Source organism: Sycon ciliatum, chromosome 1 (genome assembly GCF_964019385.1).
Source record: "Sycon ciliatum chromosome 1, ocSycCili1.1, whole genome shotgun sequence".
NCBI classification, from domain to species: domain Eukaryota; kingdom Metazoa; phylum Porifera; class Calcarea; order Leucosolenida; family Sycettidae; genus Sycon; species Sycon ciliatum.
Window position 1 is genome coordinate 30,825,802 of NC_088643.1, and position 20,699 is coordinate 30,846,500.

The window sequence follows — 20,699 nt, forward strand, 5'->3', positions numbered from 1 at the left end:
CTGAGCTGCATGCATGTCATGCATGATGTGAAATAATCGATATTTTTATGCAGGCACGTGATATTTTTACGAAAATGTATGACTATTTCCTGCAAAATAATTATTAATTATCACATATCGCGGTCAATAATAGTTGTTGTCTACTTGTTGATCGATCGTACCTCATCAGCTCTGTTCGAATTATTCTCACATCAGTGACCATTCATCAGTTGCAACTTATCTATACTTTGCTTGTTGTTCAATCTTCATTGCTGCTGTATCTGACTCTTGGACATACTGAAGTTCAGCGGATCCACAGACGTGTGGTGACTTTAGCTACTGCCCTCAGTAGACATGCTGAGTCGCTTGTACTGGGCCCCAAGCTCAAAATCCCTCTCGAAATGGATTTCCCAGGTTAGTGCAGTGATATTGATGTACGGGCGTGCTTGTGTCTGTCTAACTAACTGACGAATAATGATGCATTGTTCCCTCAAACTCATGAATACATGATGTACATGTATTGGTCATTGAACAACTTCCTAGGAGACAAATTTATACTCGTAGGGCGTTTCACTAATCAGTTATCGTGCCTTTTCTTCACGTAAAATACAACCAACCAGAGCCAATGAAACTAAGGGGCGTGTAGCATCACAACAGTAGTAACCATTCCAGCTGCATGACAAATGTACAAAGGAAACGAAGTGCGAATAAGAAAGATTATAATTATAAGCCATGAAACGCCAAAGGCAAGGCATCACCCATCACGCAGTACCCCAGAGAGCCCTGCCTTTCGGCAATTGCCGTGTGCAACACTGATCCTCTGTATTTCATATAACAGGATGTGCTGGCAGACCTGTTTTGTCACGCATGTGTGTGCGTGGTCTTAGTCATTTCAAAGTGCTGGAAACTATGCGCTGATGAGTCCACGGAGGATGAAACAGTTCTGTCGACAGACTTGGTAGACATTATTATAATTATAAATCAATCTCCGGACAGCTAACTGTTTCCACCTTGTTAGGTCTCATCAGCGAAGCTCAGAGTCACTGGCGCTCAGAGTGACTGGCGCTCAGAGTCACTGGCGCTCAGAGTCACTGGCGCTCAGAGTCACTGGCGCTCAGAGTCACTGGCGCTCAGAGTCACTGGCGCTCAGAGTCACTGGCGCTCAGAGTCACTGGCGCTCAGAGTCACTGGCGCTCAGAGTCACTGGCGCTCAGAGTCACTGGAGCTCAGAGTCACTGGCGCTCAGAGTCACTGGCGCTCAGAGTCACTGGCGCTCAGAGTCACTGGCGCTCAGAGTCACTGGCGCTCAGAGTCACTGGCGCTCAGAGTCACTGGCGCTCAGAGTCACTGGCGCTCAGAGTCACTGGAGCTCAGAGTCACTGGCGCTCAGAGTCACTGGCGCTCAGAGTGACTGGCGCTCAGAGTGACTGGCGCTCAGAGTGACTGGCGCTCAGAGTGACTGGAGCTCAGAGTCACTGGCGCTCAGAGTCACTGGCGCTCAGAGTGACTGGTGCTCAGAGTGACTGGCGGAATAGATGACAATGAGGTCTAGTGAGCAACACAGCGTTTTCAAACTGGCTCAAAGCATCAAAACTGTCAGATGCAGCTCTAACTGTGAGAAGTGCAGCGAGCGTTACACGAGGGCAGATATGTCACACAGTTACACGAGGGCAGATATGTCGCACAGTTACACAAGGGCAGATATGTCGCACAGTGTTGTATAGAAGCACTGGCTTCACATCAGCTATATGTATATACTACATCAGTATTGTACAGTGCAACTCTAAGCAGAAGGGATGTGGATTGATTCTTGAAGAGTGCGTATGTGGAACAGAATGCCTGGGCTGCGAGGGCTTGGGGCTTTTCTCGCTTGGACATCTTGCGCTGAGCCTAGCCATGATCCGAACGACTTCGCATCTCCAAGTATTGGCTACCATTTGAATATTTGTAGAAAGAAGAAGGGACACATGGATACGAGTTATGAGCAACTGTCCACCGCTGTAACTAGATATTTTAAAGGGGAAGTTAAGGCAAAAATCAAAATTTAACCAGTTGTAGTCTTCGGGGTGCTGAGACGCTCCCTTCCTACTTTAATCCCAATCGAACTCGCGCACTTCCACCGAAACTGGGTGACTGCGCCCTACTAGATGGGGATTTGCATGCAAAATGTCACTAAAAGCGCCATTTCGTTCTTATAAAAGCACGGATGACCGCGATTGGCCCATATGTTGTAGTCTTTTGGACGCTGAGTCGACTGGTTTTGGTCCGAAAAGGCTGCGATGCAGCGTTCCTCCTTTATTCCCAATCGAACATGGTTGAACAAGCAGTCACGTGCTCCTGGGTGCCCAAATCACCTGGTCACCACGCCAGCAGGCGACAACTTTCACACCAAGGTTCAACTCGAGTTCAACTTGAGTGACAGGAGTGCATCCAAAAAAGGTCAAACAGGCTAGTAAGTTGTACCCTGCAGGCACGGTGACTGGTGTACGCAGGAGCACGTGACCGCTTGTTCAACCATGTTCGATTGGGAATAAAGGAGGAACGCTGCATCGCAGCCTTTTCGGACCAAAACCAGTCGACTCAGCGTCCAAAAGACTACAACATATGGGCCAATCGCGGTCATCCGTGCTTTTATAAGAACGAGATGGCGCTTTTAGTGACATTTTGCATACAAATCCCCATCTCGTAGGGCGCAGTCACCCAGTTTCGGTGGAAGTGCGCGAGTTCGATTGGGATTAAAGTAGGAAGGGAGCGTCTCAGCTTCCTCGGACCACGACCATTCGACTCAGCACCCCGAAGACTACAACTGGTGAAATTTCAATTTTTGCCTTAACTTCCCCTTTAAACGGTCAGAAAAGGTGACAATTACAAATTGTAGGCACCAAACTGACAGAGTACTGAAACATTCAACGACATGATACCTAGCTCCAACACGTCTCCGAGGCGCAAACCAACAGCCTTCCAACTTGGAAGGCTCATGGTTAGTGAAAGACCAAAGAGGGGAAGGTGAGCATAGCGAAAATGAGTGCAAGCTAAGTCACACGGCAACGAAGAATGTCGACTATCGCGGGCTAATGCGGAGACCAATCCGAGACTTGACAATGCAGTCCAAATACAACTCGAAGCAGCAAAGTAGCATACCATCCAACTTGGGTGGCTCGGAATTTTTTAAAAATTTGTCGCATTTTTATTTTTATTTGCATGTTTGCGTTGAAGTGTACTAGCAGGATGATGGATCCACAGCTTCACTTATGCTGACTGGCTTGTATGAGAGGAGAGAAGGAGGGATAGCAGGGAGGCAACAATGATGTGATGCACAGGAACACGAAGAAAAACAACAAACATGTGCACAATTGTACTACAGTGAAAATGACGAATGGATATTGTACAACAGTGGTATAGAGCAGACTCAAGGAAACTTAAATTACTAAGTGATTGGTTCTACCAAATGGGAGTGAACAGAAGTAAGCCCAATTCTACAATGCTACCATGAATATGGTTTTGTTTTTGTTGTTTGATGCAGCCATGCAGAACATTCGCCCACTGGGACAAGAGAGTTGTGGATAACTACAAGCCGCTACGGAATAACAAGGCAGATGTATTGAGTGACCCTAATTATCCGTATAAGTTTGACAACTATCACCCAGATGGCATCTATTACCGACTGTATATTCACAAATCTGGACCCCGGGAATGGGGCAAGTTCCGCATGGACTTCTCTGGTTACGAGAAAGCACTGGCAGTCTGCCAGGGTGGTATGGTGAATGTGGCCACATTGCCAGCACGTTCCGGTGAGTTTGTTGACCCAGCACCGGCACCACCCAAGTACGAGAAGGGAAGTTGGTGGGAGAAGCTGGAACAAGAGAAGGACTGGGAGAAATGGAGATGGTACCATCCGAAGATGTTGCCCACGGACAATGACCGTCCACCATCCTTTTTCTCCATGAGTAAGATACTGTAAAATGGCCTTAATAGAGAGGTTCCGGGGTACGATTTTCCGTGCCAAACTCCGTATGGGCGATACGGATTTTTTCCAGGCGTGCTCCACACGATTTTTCGGTACAGAGAATCCGTGTGGACTGGCTTTCATACGAACCATGTTTCGTATGGAGATTTTGCGTCATCGGGTGCAGAAAGATTTTTCGCGTACAAATTTGGTACGAGAAACATCAATTTTCCGCGGGAAATTTTGATTTCGGTACAAATTTTCAAAATAAAAAGGCATAGCGCGGGAATGTGACGTGTTTGCGATCGTAACCTAGGCAATGACGGCAAACACATAAGTTCCGTACTCCGGAACATTTCACTGCTCGAAAACGACGTATAAATAATCCGTAGCGCCTCTACGGATTTTGGCACGAAAAATCGTACTCCGGAACCTCTCTAATGTATCCAGTTTAGTTTGCACGGCTGCAGTAGAGTAGTGATTATCCAAACGTGTCAACAGCCTTTCCAAATGGGTTCAGATAAGGAGAATGTGCTATCAAATTATCACTGAAAGAGTCAACTATGTGTACCGTATTGCCAGAGTACAACGCACACCTGAGCATATTGCTCCCCCCCCCCCCCCCCTCTTTTTTGCCCACTAAAGCTTCATAATGGGCTCATTCTTCCAGAGCTGCGCCCTTTGTTATGTGTGCTCTTGGTATGGCAGCACATACCGGAAGGAGCAGTACAGGCTGGAATGGTATTGCGGCCAAGAAGGGTTTAGGCCCTCGCCGGCTGAAATTGAAAGGCCCTGAAAATGCGTAGACTTGCAAGACAGGTACATGTAAGTTGAGTACTAGTACCATGCTAGTACTTGTACTTGTACTTGTGCGTTTCTATGGGAGTGAAGATTTAATTGCGGTTGCAATTTTCCAATTGTGTCTCTTAGACCAAGCACTCTATGATGTGATGCCTGGCACAAATCAGAAGTGGGCGGACGCCTGGAAGGTGTGGAAGAAAGAAGTAAGTATGAAACATGTGGTGAATTTGGACACTATCAAAGGGGCTGTTCGTGGTGTTCGATTAAAAAAATCTGGTCTTGTGCAAAAAAGGGGGTAGTAGCTGGTCATGAACGCTGGAGAAATTTATTTACACTTGTTGCATGCATACTCTGGCCTCACTGTGTGGGAGGAAGATGGATCGATTGGAGACGAAGCACCGTCGAATATGCGATGCGCACGCACAATCGTCAATCTCCCCATACCTGTGATGTGTGCCGTAGAATCACTACACTGCTGCCAAGCTGGCAGGTATAGCTGTGGATGCCTGCACTGCAACTACAGTCTATAGTCAACCTTGCGAATAACGACTCTCGATCGTGCATGAGAAAAGTGTCGTTAGTCGCGAGTTGTAGCTATTCGTGAGTTGTAGCTATTCGCGTGTTGTAGCTATTCGTGAGTTGTTGAAAGTATGCAGCTTGAAGTACATTGTAGGTCTGAAGATTGTGTCGGTATACCCGAGGTCGTTACTCCGGAGTTGTTGTTATACCCAAAGTTGACTGTAATCCGCTGAAAAAAAACCACGGAATTGCCGGTGGCAACTGTTTGGTTGTATTGTATTTGTTTTCATTTCACATTTTACAAACTCTCCTGTTGTATAAGAAGGGAGAGTTTATGATCGTAATGGTGGGGGATAGAAGGAATCTACTTTCAAGTAGTATGTGTAGTCAGTCATGTATTTAAAAAAAAGATGTTCTGTCATTTCTCGGTATACGGATAATCCACCTTGTTGTGTGTGTGTGTGTGTGTGTGTGTGTGTGTGTGTGTGTGTGTGTGTGTGTGTGTGTGTGTGTGTGTGTGTGTGTGTGTGTGTGTGTGTGTGTGTGTGTGTGTGTGTGTGTGTGTGTGTGTGTGTGTGTGTGTGTGTGTGTGTGTGTGTGTGTGTGTGTGTGTGTGTGTGTGTGTGTCTTGAACATTATGTCGACGTCAAAAGAGTGAGTTGCATAACTAAATTCAATTAATAAGTATGCCATGCTGAGTTTCTCCGAGATCAAGTAAATGTTTCTCTATGTCACCATCTCATGCAGGGGCGTGACCAGGCCAAACTGATTTTCTCAAGGTTCTATCTCAAGCTCAATTCGTAAGTGCTACCGAACGGTTTGTTTAATTATTTTATTTAGAGTCGGTGAACAAACAGGCATACTGGCCAAATCACATGATCTCGACTAAAAAAAGTGCAAAACACACCGCACCCACCAGCCCGAGGGAAAATACGCAAACGGGAAAAGCCGTAAGACAAAATTGGGCGTTCACCACCAGTACTCGAACCAGGGACCTTCACTTGAGGCCAGTGATGCTCTAACCACTGAGCTATGGTGGAGCTGTCATCCCAGCAGAGACTGTTCAACATTTTCTTCAGACTTTGAAACTCACACTTCCTGTGAATCCACACAGGCGGGTGGGACGCAGCCCTCACTGTAACCCACAGTATACCGTACTCGCGCGGTTATAGCCCTCTCTTGAATAGTGCCCTAGTCTCCAAGAGCCAGTGAAAAATAAAGCCCTCTCTTGAATAGTGCCCCCCCCCCCCCCCCCGGTCTTGTGCAAGTTTGGTGTTCTTTTGCTAATGTTCTTGGCCATTGCTTTGCACTGGTGTTTTCAGGAACAAAATCGCAGGTCTTGTTCCTTTTTCTGTGGAGTCGTGAGCGTTAACAGTACACTTTAGGCTCTGTTTTTCTTCGTTTTATGCTGGATGACGCAAATGTACCAGCAATGAACAAATAGTGCCCTCTCTTGAATAGTGCCCTCTCTTGAATACTGCCCCATCTGTGATGGACATTGAAAAAATAGTGCCCCAGGGGCACTAATCGCGCGAGTACGGTATATAGCGAGTAGGGAAAGTGGAATAAAATGTGTAAAGGCAGTACATGTATTGGAGATGATAATGAAGGGGGTAGTAGTGCACAGGGAAAATCTGATCTGCTGTTTTCTTGGAATGTTTGCTGCTCTGTAGCTCTGCCAGGTGCATCGTAGGATACAGGTCATTGTGCATTGATATCACCTTGCAACATGACTGCATGCATTGTACTTTGATCTAGTTCATCTCAAAATTCCACCCTGCTATAGTTGTGCCAGATGTAAACTAGCCAATCAAACATCAGCAAACAATGTGACATGTGGCTAGTACATGTGCGTACTTGTACTTCGAAGTAGGAGAATAGTATGATTAATATTCTGTCTGCGACATTGCAACAAATTACAGGATGTGTGCATGCACGATGTTTTCTACCTTCCTTTCAAGCCAATTTGAAAGATCTACAGTATTCACAGAAATCATGTAACGGCTAGGAAGGTGCCCTGTAAAGACTGAGTTTTCCTCATCCGTAGGAACACCACCACCCTCATTAAAGTTCATTCATTAAAATAAAAAAAAGTTATAATAAGAGAGTCCTTCTCTACTTCTCTCATTTTGTTTCCGTTTCAGACGCTACCAGATGTGGTATCACGAGGGTGGCTTTGACCAGGAGAAGTTCTTACAAGATGCACTGAACACCTACGTACTGGCACACCAGGCCGCGTGAGTTAATTGAAACGTTGTGTCCGTTTTCATGGCATGCAGTGGTACTTCGGAAATCTGGTACGAGAGATTGTGGATTTCGGCGCATGAGAAGGCAATGATACAAAGTGTCGATTCCAGCTGCAGGTTAACAATTTAATCTGTGCCTTCCCATTGTCCGATGTTACTCGGATTTTCACGAATCTTTATCTCTCATCACCCTCTAACTGTATCCATGGAGAAAAAGAAAATTTTGCTTGACTTTCCTTTTAAAAATCTCTCTCTCTCTCTCGTATCCCTAACTTTCTCCATGTGGAATGTTCTTTTGTCTGTTGTGGCTGTGGTGGTCTGCTTTTCAGGCGTGACAAGAAGTATGACATGTTGAAGGATGTCGCTCTTGAGTTGGAGTGTGGTGTAAGTCATTCATCTTATTGGGTGGATGTGTGGGCGGGTGGGTGGTGAGTATCCAGAAGACAGTCGCGTTTTCTGGAGCTTTGCTTTCCAGCTATCCCCATGCCTCTGTGGTGTCCCTGTCCGTGCAGAGAAGACCAGGAAAGGGTCCCCAGGTACCATTCCTTTGCATTTTACTTGCAAGCAATGAGTGTGTGGTACACTTGCTTTTCTACTTGTGATTAGTGTTCAAGTTTCAAAAGTTTGAATTTAGGAATGATGCTTCTTGTCCTGGACGACGCCTTGGATTGCCAGAAATCGTAGCACCTTGAATGTCCGTTTGCTAGTGGAGGATGATTGGGATGCCGGATAATGTCCCTGATTCGAAGAGAGCTTGTACTGACATGCCTTGTCCAGGACCCCAGAAAGTGGAGGATGGTATGCGACACCATTCGACCCATGAGCCTGTGGTGGGTGGGTGGGTGGGTGGGTGGGTGGGTGTACATGCACACGTGTGATTGTGTCTGTGTATGCATTTTCTCCTTGAACGCTATCTACATGATTGTACTTACAACCACGAGTGTAGCAGTGGACACTGCATGAGTTTGTTGTCAGTTACTGCAGCCTTGTAAATGGTTGAATGTTTGCCCTTTTATGTTGTATAGCGCCTCACGAAACGCTTTGGCCATTATCGTCAGCTTTGGCGCTGTTGGAGTGTCACAGAGAAGCCGACCATTATTGGCCGCTACTGCCTGCGTTTGGAGACTTTCGGCAATGCACTAGTCGCCCAGGTATTTGTTCGGATCAAAACACGAGAGGTATGTTTTACCTTGTGTTGTCCGTATATAGATTATAGACTATGGAGTACTTAAAGTAGATTACTGATATTTTTTCAAGGTTTGTGTACCATGATGCACATTGCACATTGCTCAGCCGAAAACCAATTTCAATGAACAAGTACACTGTTTTTGCACACAACATCACCATGCCATGATATTGGCCACAGCATGAAAAGGTGCTGATTTCCTGGAGTATGGGTAACAATCATGTGCTATGCTGACCTTGGGCCATGTCTAAAACTTTGGTGAATATGGAGAGTCGTTCCCATCAGAAAACCATGTAGAGTGAGTGTTGGGACTGAGTGATCGTGTGCCATGGACACAACGGTCTGTAACCAATAAGAGCACGTTTGCTGCTGTTGCTCATGTCGTTGCCGCTGTCGTCGTTAATGTCGGTATAATTTTATTTTCACTAGTTTGAGGGAAAGGCACAAACGGGAAAAGTCTGAAAATTTTATTTATTCCCATGTTCGTTGTTGCTGCTGCTGCTGCCACTGCCACTGCCACTGCTTTCGTTTGATCACAGGAACACGTCGCTTACAGTCGCACTGGTGAACGATTGGATGGAGTCGAGGGCAAGCAAGTCGACTTGGACCAAGTGCTGATCTTGGAGCGTATGATTGAAGGTGGTGGTACCCTGACGCGTTGCTGGAGAATACTGGAGATTGTCCCAGCATCTGACATGGAAAGTTGGAAGGCGACGAGACATCTCTCTGAGGTGTGATATCAGTCTTGCGGCTGAAGGAGACTTATTGAACTTCTATGTTTCTTTTTACTTTAACCCTATGTTATCAGTGGCATACTGTAAATATATGGTCAACAAGGATATGCAACTTCACAGTGCCTCGCAATACTTCGAAGTATATCCTTGCAGAATGGCCTGCCAGTATTGAATTGCAGCCTCATTGACTTGACGCAGAAGAATGTGGTGTTGAACCTTCAAGCTAGAAAACCAGCGGTATTGAGGGAGTGTGCCAGGCTCAAAGCTTACCAATGTACAAACAACCGGTGTTAATCATGTAAAACTGAGTCCCATGCCGTATGCAACTGTGATTTATATTCCATGATCCTGAAGCTGCACTGTATGGTGCCTTTACTACATCGTGCAACTACATGCCGCGCCGTGCACTGCCCAGCATCATACACCACACGTTCCCTGAGCTTTGAAACCAAATTTCAAGTTCATAAACCCCAAAAATTTGATAGCGTACATACTCCAACAAATCATCCAAAACGGATGCTGTAGGAGAGATTGAAATCATTGATCACAGTTGCATACACTTGGTTATAGACTGTTGATGTAGACATAACCTCTGGGACCCGCCGGGTACGTTGTGCGTTATCTGATCATCTGCATTCTCCTGCACACACTGTGTAGTGTATACAATCACACCCAATGGGGACTGTGCAGTTATACGGTACCCAGCACTGTGGAAATAGATTGGATGGTCTGATTTTCTTTACTTCACTATCTGCTGAGTCGACAAGAATGGGTCCAAAGGATTTTGCAACTCAATATCAAGACACTCACTGAGTACATAGCCCACAGTGTGGTATCTAACTCTGTTGGACAGTGATTCATCATAACTCATGACCTACAGTAATAAAGCCGTGTGCCCAAGAACGCCATTTCCAAGAGGCCAGGCTGGGACGTTGAACAGTCTGATCGGGCCACTAGTGTTCTTTGGCGCGCGACTAAACTGTACATGATCGTGCGTTATCAGGCTGTGCCTAACTGAGGCTCTGCATTGTGTCAGCCACACAAAAAAGAAGTAAGCAGAGCCTAGCAAAGGCCAGACCCAACAGACAGCCCCCAGGCCCAACCACCACACACACCAAACAACACAGTCCTTCATGGCCTATACATGCAGATACAAGTACATGTACCCGGTAAACCATGCAGGGAGTCGTAGCGTCCACACCCCACATGTGACATGTCGGAATGTGTGTATACAGCTGCACCGTTGATACCCTCCCTAGCTCTTTTGCTCTTACTAAGCACTCCACTCTCCATGTCGATTATTCGTATTCATTAAAAATGAGTCAGAAAAGGTCATGTATTTCTTTAATTCAGATTAGACCACAACTACATTCCTTGAACCAATCATAAGCAGGTGAGATGTAGAAAAGCGTGTGGAAACAACGAGCACAGCTATGCACAGCATTAGCTAAACTCTGATTGAAAGCCATCTTATGGTATTGTATGGAGAGAAGAAATGCGTAGTATTGTGAGCTGTGAGAGGTTGACTTATACAGTGATAGGAGCGGAGCCTGCGCACCTAAAAGTAAATTACAAGGGGCGAATATTTTGTCTCAATTCAAAATATACTAAGAAGTAAGAAGTATCTCGGATGACCACAATATTACAGTGATAGTAGTGTCATGGCCTTGATTGAAATAGAATCATTTGACAACGTTACACTTGAAGCAGTAAAACGGAGAAAAGTGTACGTTAAATCATGAATCTCCGGAAGCTTGAGATTGATGCTTTTCCTGGCGAGCACGCACAACATTCGTCAGAAACAGCTCACCTGGATATGCACAGGATGCAAATGGGGACAAACAATAACAATGTAAAACCGAGAAAACAGCCATCCAACGTGAGTACATTATACCCGCTGTGAGAACCCAGCCATCCAACGTGAGCACATATACCAGCTGTGAGAACCCAGCCATCTAACGTGAATACATATACCAGCTGTCTAAAGGCTGTGTTCACGACTGGCGCGCGTAAACGGGAAACCACGCGTTCATGCGTATTATGCTGGCTTTTGGGGCGTAATGCGTATCGAAATGGAAATTCCAATATGACGTATTTCTTAGCGCGTGTCAGGCACGTACCGGAGTACATGCCGAGTACATGCCAGCCACTTTGAGTGGCGGGATCAAAAGATTAGTACTCAAAGGTGTCGCAAGCCCAAAATAAGACTCAAATTCCTGTTCTTTTTTTTTGTGAAAGTCTGGACGCGTGTTTTGGGCACACATGAGCCGCAAGTGTATCGTGTCCACGCGCCAGTTGTGAACACAGCTTTTTCTAGGTGTGAAACACAGGTACACATAATATACACTGAGCGGCTCTACAAACGAAATTTTGCAAAAACTCTCGGGTACTTTCTGAAAGTAGAGGACGAAACTTTGGGCGAACACTCGCAGCGCTGAACACAAAATGGACCTGGCACGCAAAGTGCACTTCCTCATATCTTTTCACGTACCCGCCTACAGGAATGCTCATTGACTGCATTGTATGTTTGCACATATCCGCGGGACAACTTTTCTTCCGTCCCGGTAAGAGGTTTGAACCTTTTTTTCAACTATGGAAGTGGGGCGAAAAATCTGTTGATAGCTTACTGAGTATCTGGTATAATCAGTTTAGCAGCCGTAATACTAATCCATGATTAGGTAATTTAGGTTACATGTACAGTACAGTGTACAGTGTAGTTGAATAAGCTCGCTCACCTGCTTTGTAGGAAGACCGAACCAGGGCCCCACTTGCTGTGTACACGAAACCCAGGTCATCGCCAACTTTCTTCCAGAAATCATACTTCTCTGGTGTTACATACTGTGAAACCTAATGAACATAGAAGAGAACACAGCAGGACCGACTATTACATGACAGTTATTTTATTGACTATAGAATACTACCAAAACGCTATTTTCCAAGTGTACACCACTTTCTGCAGAGATTCGTCCCGGCAAGTCCAAACTCCCTGCGCCAGTAGAACACAAGACTTCCAGTCCATTGACACTCCTGCTGGTTTCAAATTGGGTTTACGACGATGAACTCCCTGGAAAACCTAGATGCAAAATTGAAGAAATATCCCGCCCAAAAGTATGGGAAATATTTGGATATGTCCACGTTCTACTTGGTTTAGGACTCGCAAAGACTTTGGTGGGCTTTGTGGCAGGGAGATTGCCACAGGCTACCATCACACTACAAGCAATGAAAGAGTATCTCAGCCCAACCAGCGAGCCACAGTTCCGTGACAGTTCCGTGGCTGCCCCGCCAGAACCTTTCCCAAAGCCTACAAGACTCGTGTACGTGTGCAGGGCAAGTCCAACGTGACGTTGACCTGTACTTCAAGGTAATTTCGGACAATTCCCTTGGGAGTTTTCACTGACTTGCAGTCATCTCAGAAGAACTGAAGCTCACCACCGCGATCAGCAGCCCCAAACTACAAATGGTTATGCAACCTCCAAGCGCTGTGGCAGCAAACATTACTCCATCAACTCGCAGTCTCAATTTTCATGGCAGCTCCAGCAAAATACAAGGCCCACTTCTGCCTCAGCCATGCAATAAAATACAGCCATACCACAGCAAGCTAAGGGGAAAGCGATAATCATCACCGGAAGAAGGAATCATGAAAAGAAAAAAACAGCAGCCTCCATGACCAGTAGCAGTCCACCCACTACACAGATGTAACACTTTCAAAAATACATTCTCTCAGCGAGCACATACCTTCATATGTCTCTTTGTCGGTTGCATATATTGGCCAAGCGTGACACAATCAACACCAGCCATGCGCAAATCTACCCACACAAGAGAACAACCAAGATAACAGGATAGTCAGGTTACATAGAACAGAGACTGTCAAAAGTTATCGGTGACTGAGGAATGAGCTGTAAACATTATTTAATTTTTTAATTATTTTATACATGCAACAGCTTGCTGTCTACAGCATTGGGTATATTTACATGCAAACACAGTTATCAGTACAAGCTTGTGGCCACTAACACACCACAAAAAAAGGGTTCCTTCTCAAAACAAATGCTCTTCCAGTAGAGCCCAGAATCCCCTAGCAGAGGAACAGAGATACCAAAGAAAAGCTCGTCGGGTTCCAATCTTCTTAGCATGACTGACCTTTGAGTGCCTGCAGAATCTGGCCATCTGTTTCGCCCATGCCAAGCATGATGGAGGATTTAGTGACCAGATCTGGAGTAACTTTCTTGGCATGCTCAAGGACAGCCAATGACTGACGGAAATTAGCACGAGGATCGCGCACAAGCCTAAGGTCATGGTTGAAGGAGCACAAAACAGGAGAACAAATGACTACGCTCGGAATAAACAAATGGACAAAAACAGGCCTGAACCTGGAGAACAGTACATACAGCTGGTCCGTACGTACTATGCAGAACACATGACCAAAAGCATTCAACTTCTTCAAACGCCCAAATCCATCACGGGGCCCCGGTGTAAGGTGGCCCCACCACAGGCACTGGCGGGAAAGAAAAATTCATATGTCTACTGCACTAGCAACTGTATGTATTTCTTTGTTTAAAAACCCTGTGATCAGTGTGATCAGCACAGCACCAGCGCACTAGTTTTGGTTGACTCGTTTTTAAAAGTCTTGGCACCATCCCTCATATTCGGGCCACCGACTTCAGTTCTGTACAAACGTTTGCTTCAAACCACAGGAAAGAGAGAGAGAGAGAGAGAGAGAGAGAGAGAGAGAGAGAGAGAGAGAGAGAGAGAGAGAGAGAGATGGATAGATAAATAGAGAGTGAGTGAGAGAGAGCTTTAACCCCATGTAACTAAAGTGACCAAAACGGTTGAGTTCCAGAACGTTCGAGACAGAACGGTTTCACACAGGCATTGGCTACAGCATACGAAGAAGCAAGTTTTAGTCGAGGAGACCTAGCTTACCACTGCAAGTCTTCCACAGTTTCGATGTTATGTGCGTAGACATTGAGGCCTGAGCTAGCAACTTCTGCGACACCCGTTAGGTCACCACGAAAGTCCGGGGTAAGGCATTCAACCAATATTGAAGGCTTTCTACAAGAGACAACCATAAGAGGAACATAAGCATAACAGAAAAACCAAAGATACATTAAATGAAAAAAAGAACACTTCAGCAGTGAAAGTGCAAGGCAACTACTGCCAACATACAGGAGCACAGAAAGAAAGTAGGGGTGCAGCGATCAGCGCTTGATTTCCAGATGTGACTGCATGTGAATACGCTCTACAAGTACATGTAAGCATCAGTCAAACACACTATCAGAGAAATGTTGCACATGCACAGTACACGCCGTCATCACTACAGTCCATTTCAAAAATATAGACGCATGGTTTTTTTGAAATATTTCATATTTGGCTAGAGCTTTTTGAGAATTTTTTCAGAATATTGCTCAGGTCCTTCCCCCAATTACTCTCATATAGATTTTTAAGCGATCAGATAACAAACGCCCAATTTCGAAATTTTTGTGCTCAAAATGATCACAGATTTTATGTGGTATAGATGCTGGCCTAACGGTTTTTCGAAATCACGTGTCTATATTTTCGAAATGCACTGTACACATCAACGAAGTCATGAAGGTTTTCCAAAATCGATTTTCACGTCACATTCATTAGTGGAATATCGTGACTAAAGAATTTTTTCCGTTAAAATCACCAAGTTTTATGGTTGCTAGACTGCATGTCTTACAGTAATGTTCACAGAGTACTGCTAACCGCCCAATGTTTGTGTCAACAAATCTTCGTGATTTCTCAGAAGCAGCGTGTTTGCGATGGCAACTGGTCCTGCAGCACTGTGGCAACAGCACACTTACACCGTCTGGAAAAGCTGGGTTTCACTCTGGTTATTGGCAGTACAAGTGGTAGATCTACGCTCTTCTCACGAAAAAAGCGAACACACTAGTATGACGCAAACATCCGTGCAAGTTCACACATGTCTTACTTCAAAACTCATCAATAACAATACCGTAAAGTACCGCCAGAGCGCCCCGTCTTGCGAGAGCGCCCCACCTTGATTTTACAGCCAGGGAAAAGAAACTGGTATGGTAGAGTCCCACGAAGTACGTACGGTGTGAGAACCATAGTGTACTAAGGTCACACTAAGCAGGTTTCTGTGTGGAGCTCGTGTCCGCTGGAAGGTACGGATTATCTGCAGAACGTGCATAATGTCTACAAAGTTCGTGTCGTATGACCTACAGACAGGAGACCACCTCCAAAATACGACCGCGAAAGGACGAGACGGTGGGGTGCTCTGGAAATACTTTACGATAGTAACGAAGACACAGTGTGTCACACTTGATAGAACTAGAATGGCCGATAGCTATCAGAATGCCTACCTTCGCTTCAGCTCCCTCACAGTATCAGCAAAATGCTTGGCACCGCCATCAGGTAAGTCTAGATAATGACAGCACAAAAACAAAAACAAAACAATACAACATTAGACTACTAGTACAGTACAATGGAATCCTGCTGCTAGAATGTGCCACTATGCATGAATGGTGAAAAAATCAATGGTAAAGGTCGCTCCTGACCATCTGGATTCATTCAATCTAGCCTGTTCAATGGGAGTGTAGGTCACAACTAGGTGGTGGTCACCTTTGCTCGGAGTTTTCACCGACATGCAGTTGCATCAGAAGAGAACGAAGCTTACCACCGTGATCAGCAATGTCAAAACTGCAAAGAAATCCAGCGCATTTCGGGTGACAGTTCATCCATAGCCTTACCATCTCTGTCAACAGATGTTAGAACAACATAGTCAACACCCCATTCAGCAATGGCCTCTGCAGTGTTTTGGGGCTCGTTTGGGTCAGGCGGTGGTGGAGCACGGGCTGTTTTCACAGAACAGAAGCGACAGCCTCTTGTACACGTATCACCCATCAGCTGGAAAGGAAAGACACAAGGCAGCAATAATGCTTTGAAGCATCTTGAATGGTAAATATAATGGATACAAGAACCAACTACCTAAGAAGCACAGTCACAGGAAGTGGAAGTGAATATGAACGGGCGTTGTAGCTCTGTATGCTGTGCATACCATTACTACGGCTGCAGTGTTGTCAAACTACTATTAAAGGGAGGAAATAAAAGATTATAGAACACGGCAAACTGCCAGTTGTAAACAGAGACAGTCAGGCACTACAAGATGATCAACACAAAAGAATAGGAGCAGCAATCACCAAAACAGCAACTGGAAATTGATTCTACAAATATATACACAGGTAATCCCTCATTGCAAATCTCTGGTAGTTGGAAAGAGGTTTAGAATGACGCATTACAAAGTGCACCATGTCCAGAGCTGTGGATATAACTTGGGATTCTAAAGTGCCTGGATGAGAGAGGGCTAAGTGTATTGTGTGCCTCACCATTATTGTTGCAGTGGCAGTACCTTCACCACCACCCCAACATTCTCCAATGTTTGGACAGCGTGCCTCTTCACAAACCTAGAGAAACAGCACAAAATAGCGACACTATTGAAGTACTGACTCATACAGTACTGTTACAGTAGTGACAATACTACTGTCGTGGATGTGGAAATCCCGTCGAATGACCGGGGTCGGCGCCCTCAGAACGTTGCAGGCAGTGCACATGTTGATCCGATGCGGCCAGCGCGCTGCAGCGCATAAATGAATGTGTGTAGACCGTTTGCGTATCCACGGCTGCATCGCCAGTGCCCTCCGGATTTCCATGTCCATGGCAGTGCTTCAAGTACATAGAAGGGCTTGTTTGGGCAAAGATAATTGTTCCGTGAAGGTTTCGGAACGAATGGCACGGCCGTTAAAGAGTATCGGCAAGGTTTTAGGCCTTTTCCTATGATGTAGAATTCGAAGGAACCGAATATTGAAGAAAAAAACTGCAATTTCATTGTGCCTTTCTTGCTGACCAGCAGCACTACTGCATTACAACTCTATTGCTCTAGGTCACATGTGCGTGCATGTGTGTGTGCGTACGTGTGTGTGTGTGTGTGTGTGTGTGTGTGTGTGTCACCACTTCCGGGGCCCATGACGTGGCCGGGTCTTGTCCAATTCGCCGAAGAGGATACACTTTGGCATACGGAAGTCATCCATTCGAGCAACATGGCCTAACCAGCGGAGTCGACGCGTTTTCAGTGCCTCCTCGATCGGCTGTACCTTGGCTCGTTCAAGGGGGTGGCGGGACAATGTTGTGTCCGACATGAAGGACCGCCAGATAGCGGACTGGTACGACCTCGCCTAGGATCGCAGAGAATGGAGATCAGCATGCAGCACCATCCCTCCGACCGAGCCCGTCACCTTAGACTTTGTTTGCACTTGTGGAAAGCGCTATCGCCGTCGCCAGGACTTGACTCGCCACGCCCGATTCTGCTCGTGACTTGAACACTGTTGGTCCCGGGACCTGCTATCATCTCCGGATGGGCATATTGTATTGTATTGTATTGTGTGTGTGTGTGTGTATCCCAGCACAAGTTGCTATGGCTTCTGCTGCAGCATCGCTATCATCGCCTCTGGCAATGGGCATCAAAAGGTCAAAGGTGTGTGTGTGCGTGCGCGAGCGCGAGCGTGTGCATGTGTCCGTGCACGCGCGCGCGTGTGTGTGTGTGTGTGTGTGTGTGTGTGTGTGTGTGTGTGTGTGGCCAAGAGTCACCCACAGTCTGCAAAAGTCTACAAACAATCAAACACTGAATAGTGTGAGCGAAGATAAAACAGAAGTCAGTGACGACCTGTAGCCATGTGCTGAGCACACACACATCAATCAATCGACTTCCTTGGTGTGATTTTTTTAGTATTTCACTATTGCCAATCCACAGTGTATTCGAATTTAGAGTCTACACCGTCTTCTATCATCGTTTACAGGCGTTTCCTTGGGAGCAGACACTAGATCCACTGGTACCTTGAAGTGAAACTGAAGTTACTTTACAAATCAGCCTCGGCAATTGACACACGCATGCCCGGGCACACAGACAAAGGCAGAGAAAGGCGGAGACACAGAAAAAGATAGATAGATAGGTACTTCAAAGTAGATAGATAGATGGGTGGATGGATAAATACATAGATAGCGGGGAAGAGAGAGAGAAGGGGGGGGGGGGGGGGAGCGACATACACAGATACACACCTTTGACACACACATGTGCATGCATTCACACACACACACACACACACACACACACACACACACACACACACACACACACACACACACACACACACCTGATCCTGGTATACACACACACACACACACACACACACACACACAAGCGCACGCGGGCGTGTAGAAGTGCAGAATGAAGCATTCTCTTAGGAAGAGAATTATTACTCACAGAGCTCAACTTCAGCTTCCTTAGGGACTTCTTTAGACGAGTGTAATCTGAACCGGACGGTACCGGGACAGTCAACCAAGGCGGTAATCGTAGCCTAAGTTGTTAACAGCAATCAGCATGGAAAAACTGCTTTAATATGACAGAGGAGCCCCAGAATACATTCAGAGAAATGGCCTAAGTATTCTATCTTATTTTCCATAAACAACACAATGCCGCAGAAGAAGTCTTTGCACAACCCTTTGTTATACCATTACGGGCATTACCCCATTCTGCTGAGCGGGAAAAAAACATCCATCGCAGACAGAATTTTCCTGCCAAAACATGGAACCAGGCATACAGTAAGATCGGGCGCCGAAGAACGCAGGGGCTGGAGCGCAGCCTAGGAAAGTTCTTAAATTTTTGATTCTAGCCAGACTGTTCTTATTCACATGCGCGCGGCGAGTCGAGTGACGTCATGACGTTTGTCATGTACATGTACATGTACTAGTGCAATGTAGTACTTCTAAACTAGTGGGTGTCGTAAATGGGAATGACTGTACATGTAGCAGTTACTGTTTACACGTGTACATGACATGTACTCACCTCCCATACATGTACAATGTAGATCTACGTACAATGTACAGTCAAACCTCGTTAGGACGAACACTGATAAGGCGAACTTTCCATTAGTACGAACTAAGGCCAATCCTATGGTTGGCCAGGCATCAATTCAAGTCAAAATTATTCGTTTACGACGAACTTCTGTACAGCGAACTTTCGCGAAGACGAACTATTTTCAAGTGTGATTTGAACAAAGTCAGTGTGGTCATGTACATGTAGTGCGAACTTTCGGTCCACGAGCGTGCGCGTGCGCTGGCTGCCTTTTTTCTTCTTCTTTTCAATAGTCGAGGTAAGTACAGTGCAAATTGTTTTCAAGCGTGTTTTGAACAAAATAATCAGTGCGTTGTACGAACTTTCGACACAGTCGTGATTCATTGTCTTTGTCATTGTACTTACATGTACCTGTTTCTGGCTTATGCTAAGAATAACATGCTTCCCATGTACCACAGCATGCACCTTCACGTAAATACAATCCATCTGATATGCATAATCGATTTTTTGTCAGATCTGGATAAGAAGAACTCCCGATAAGACAAACAAATTTGTTCAGTCCCTTGAAGTTCGTCCTAACGAGGTTTGACTGTAGATCTAGTGTTCTTAAATCTGATAATTCTAGCCTGGACTGTTCTTAAATTTTGCCGGTTTTCCAGCCTGGGTGTTCTTCGGCGAGGAGTTCTTCGGCGCCCGATCTTACTGTAGTGGCTGTCCCAAATTTCAAGAAGTCTCGGTGTAAGGATCGTGCATTGAACTGTTCGAAAATCCATGAAAATTGCCCCAGAACTGGTATCTCTCTAGGGCCCGACCGAGCTCTTATTCAAAATGGCTGCGAGGGCATTGTACTGTATACAACTGTGATAGTAGTAACCGACTCCCAATTGTATTTGTGCATGTGTAGTCCATGACCTGCCCAAATCAATGGAAACAAATCACCTGTCCTTTCTGAAAATAGTGCACTAGAACAAGTACCTCGTTCGCTCGCCTTTCTTGCGTCTGAGATGCTCGGGTTCATCTGGATAATTATGCTCACGGATGAAGTCCTCCAAGCCTGGACCAGCTGCTATTTTGTCACGCTGCTCCAGAGTCAATGCAGCTTGAGTGGATGTTGTCGACAGAGGGGAAACAGATCCCAGCAGAGGCCTCACAGAAAGAACGACATCTCCTTTCAAGCCGGGAACAACACCTCTGAGAGGTGCGGAAAAGAGGCGACAAGCCATTTCACTAACTGCTACTGCAATTGCCCTACGTACATGTAGTTCGATGTAAAAGTAGACCTCCAAGTCGTGAACCCAAGGAAATGGGAAAATAGAACAGGGTGGCCGTGGATGGATGTACCAAACACAGAACAAACAAAAGTCAAAACGGGACAACGAAGTTTTTTTGTGAGGTCATC

At 45.8% G+C, this 20,699-nt stretch overlaps 2 protein-coding genes across 2 annotated transcripts; one reads left to right on the plus strand and one right to left on the minus strand.

Moving 5' to 3' along the window:
* Positions 1 to 117: 117 nt before the first annotated feature.
* On the plus strand, positions 118 to 9,966 carry LOC135822601 (uncharacterized). The gene is made up of 8 exons (XM_065335418.1): positions 118 to 393; positions 3,503 to 3,926; positions 4,856 to 4,929; positions 5,993 to 6,045; positions 7,390 to 7,482; positions 7,821 to 7,875; positions 8,517 to 8,669; positions 9,217 to 9,966. The coding sequence occupies exons 1-8, from the start codon at positions 334 to 336 to the stop codon at positions 9,412 to 9,414; spliced, it is 1,110 nt and encodes a 369-aa protein (XP_065191490.1). The 5' UTR covers positions 118 to 333; the 3' UTR covers positions 9,415 to 9,966.
* Positions 9,967 to 10,705: 739 nt separating this feature from the next.
* LOC135822612 (lipoyl synthase, mitochondrial-like) lies at positions 10,706 to 20,658 on the minus strand. The gene is made up of 10 exons (XM_065335429.1): positions 20,276 to 20,658; positions 18,710 to 18,803; positions 16,779 to 16,856; positions 16,143 to 16,299; positions 15,756 to 15,813; positions 14,332 to 14,460; positions 13,549 to 13,694; positions 13,147 to 13,217; positions 12,147 to 12,258; positions 10,706 to 11,221 (listed from the first exon to the last, which is right to left on the minus strand). The coding sequence occupies exons 1-10, from the start codon at positions 20,521 to 20,523 to the stop codon at positions 11,148 to 11,150; spliced, it is 1,167 nt and encodes a 388-aa protein (XP_065191501.1). The 5' UTR covers positions 20,524 to 20,658; the 3' UTR covers positions 10,706 to 11,147.
* Between the last annotated feature and the right edge of the window lie 41 nt (positions 20,659 to 20,699).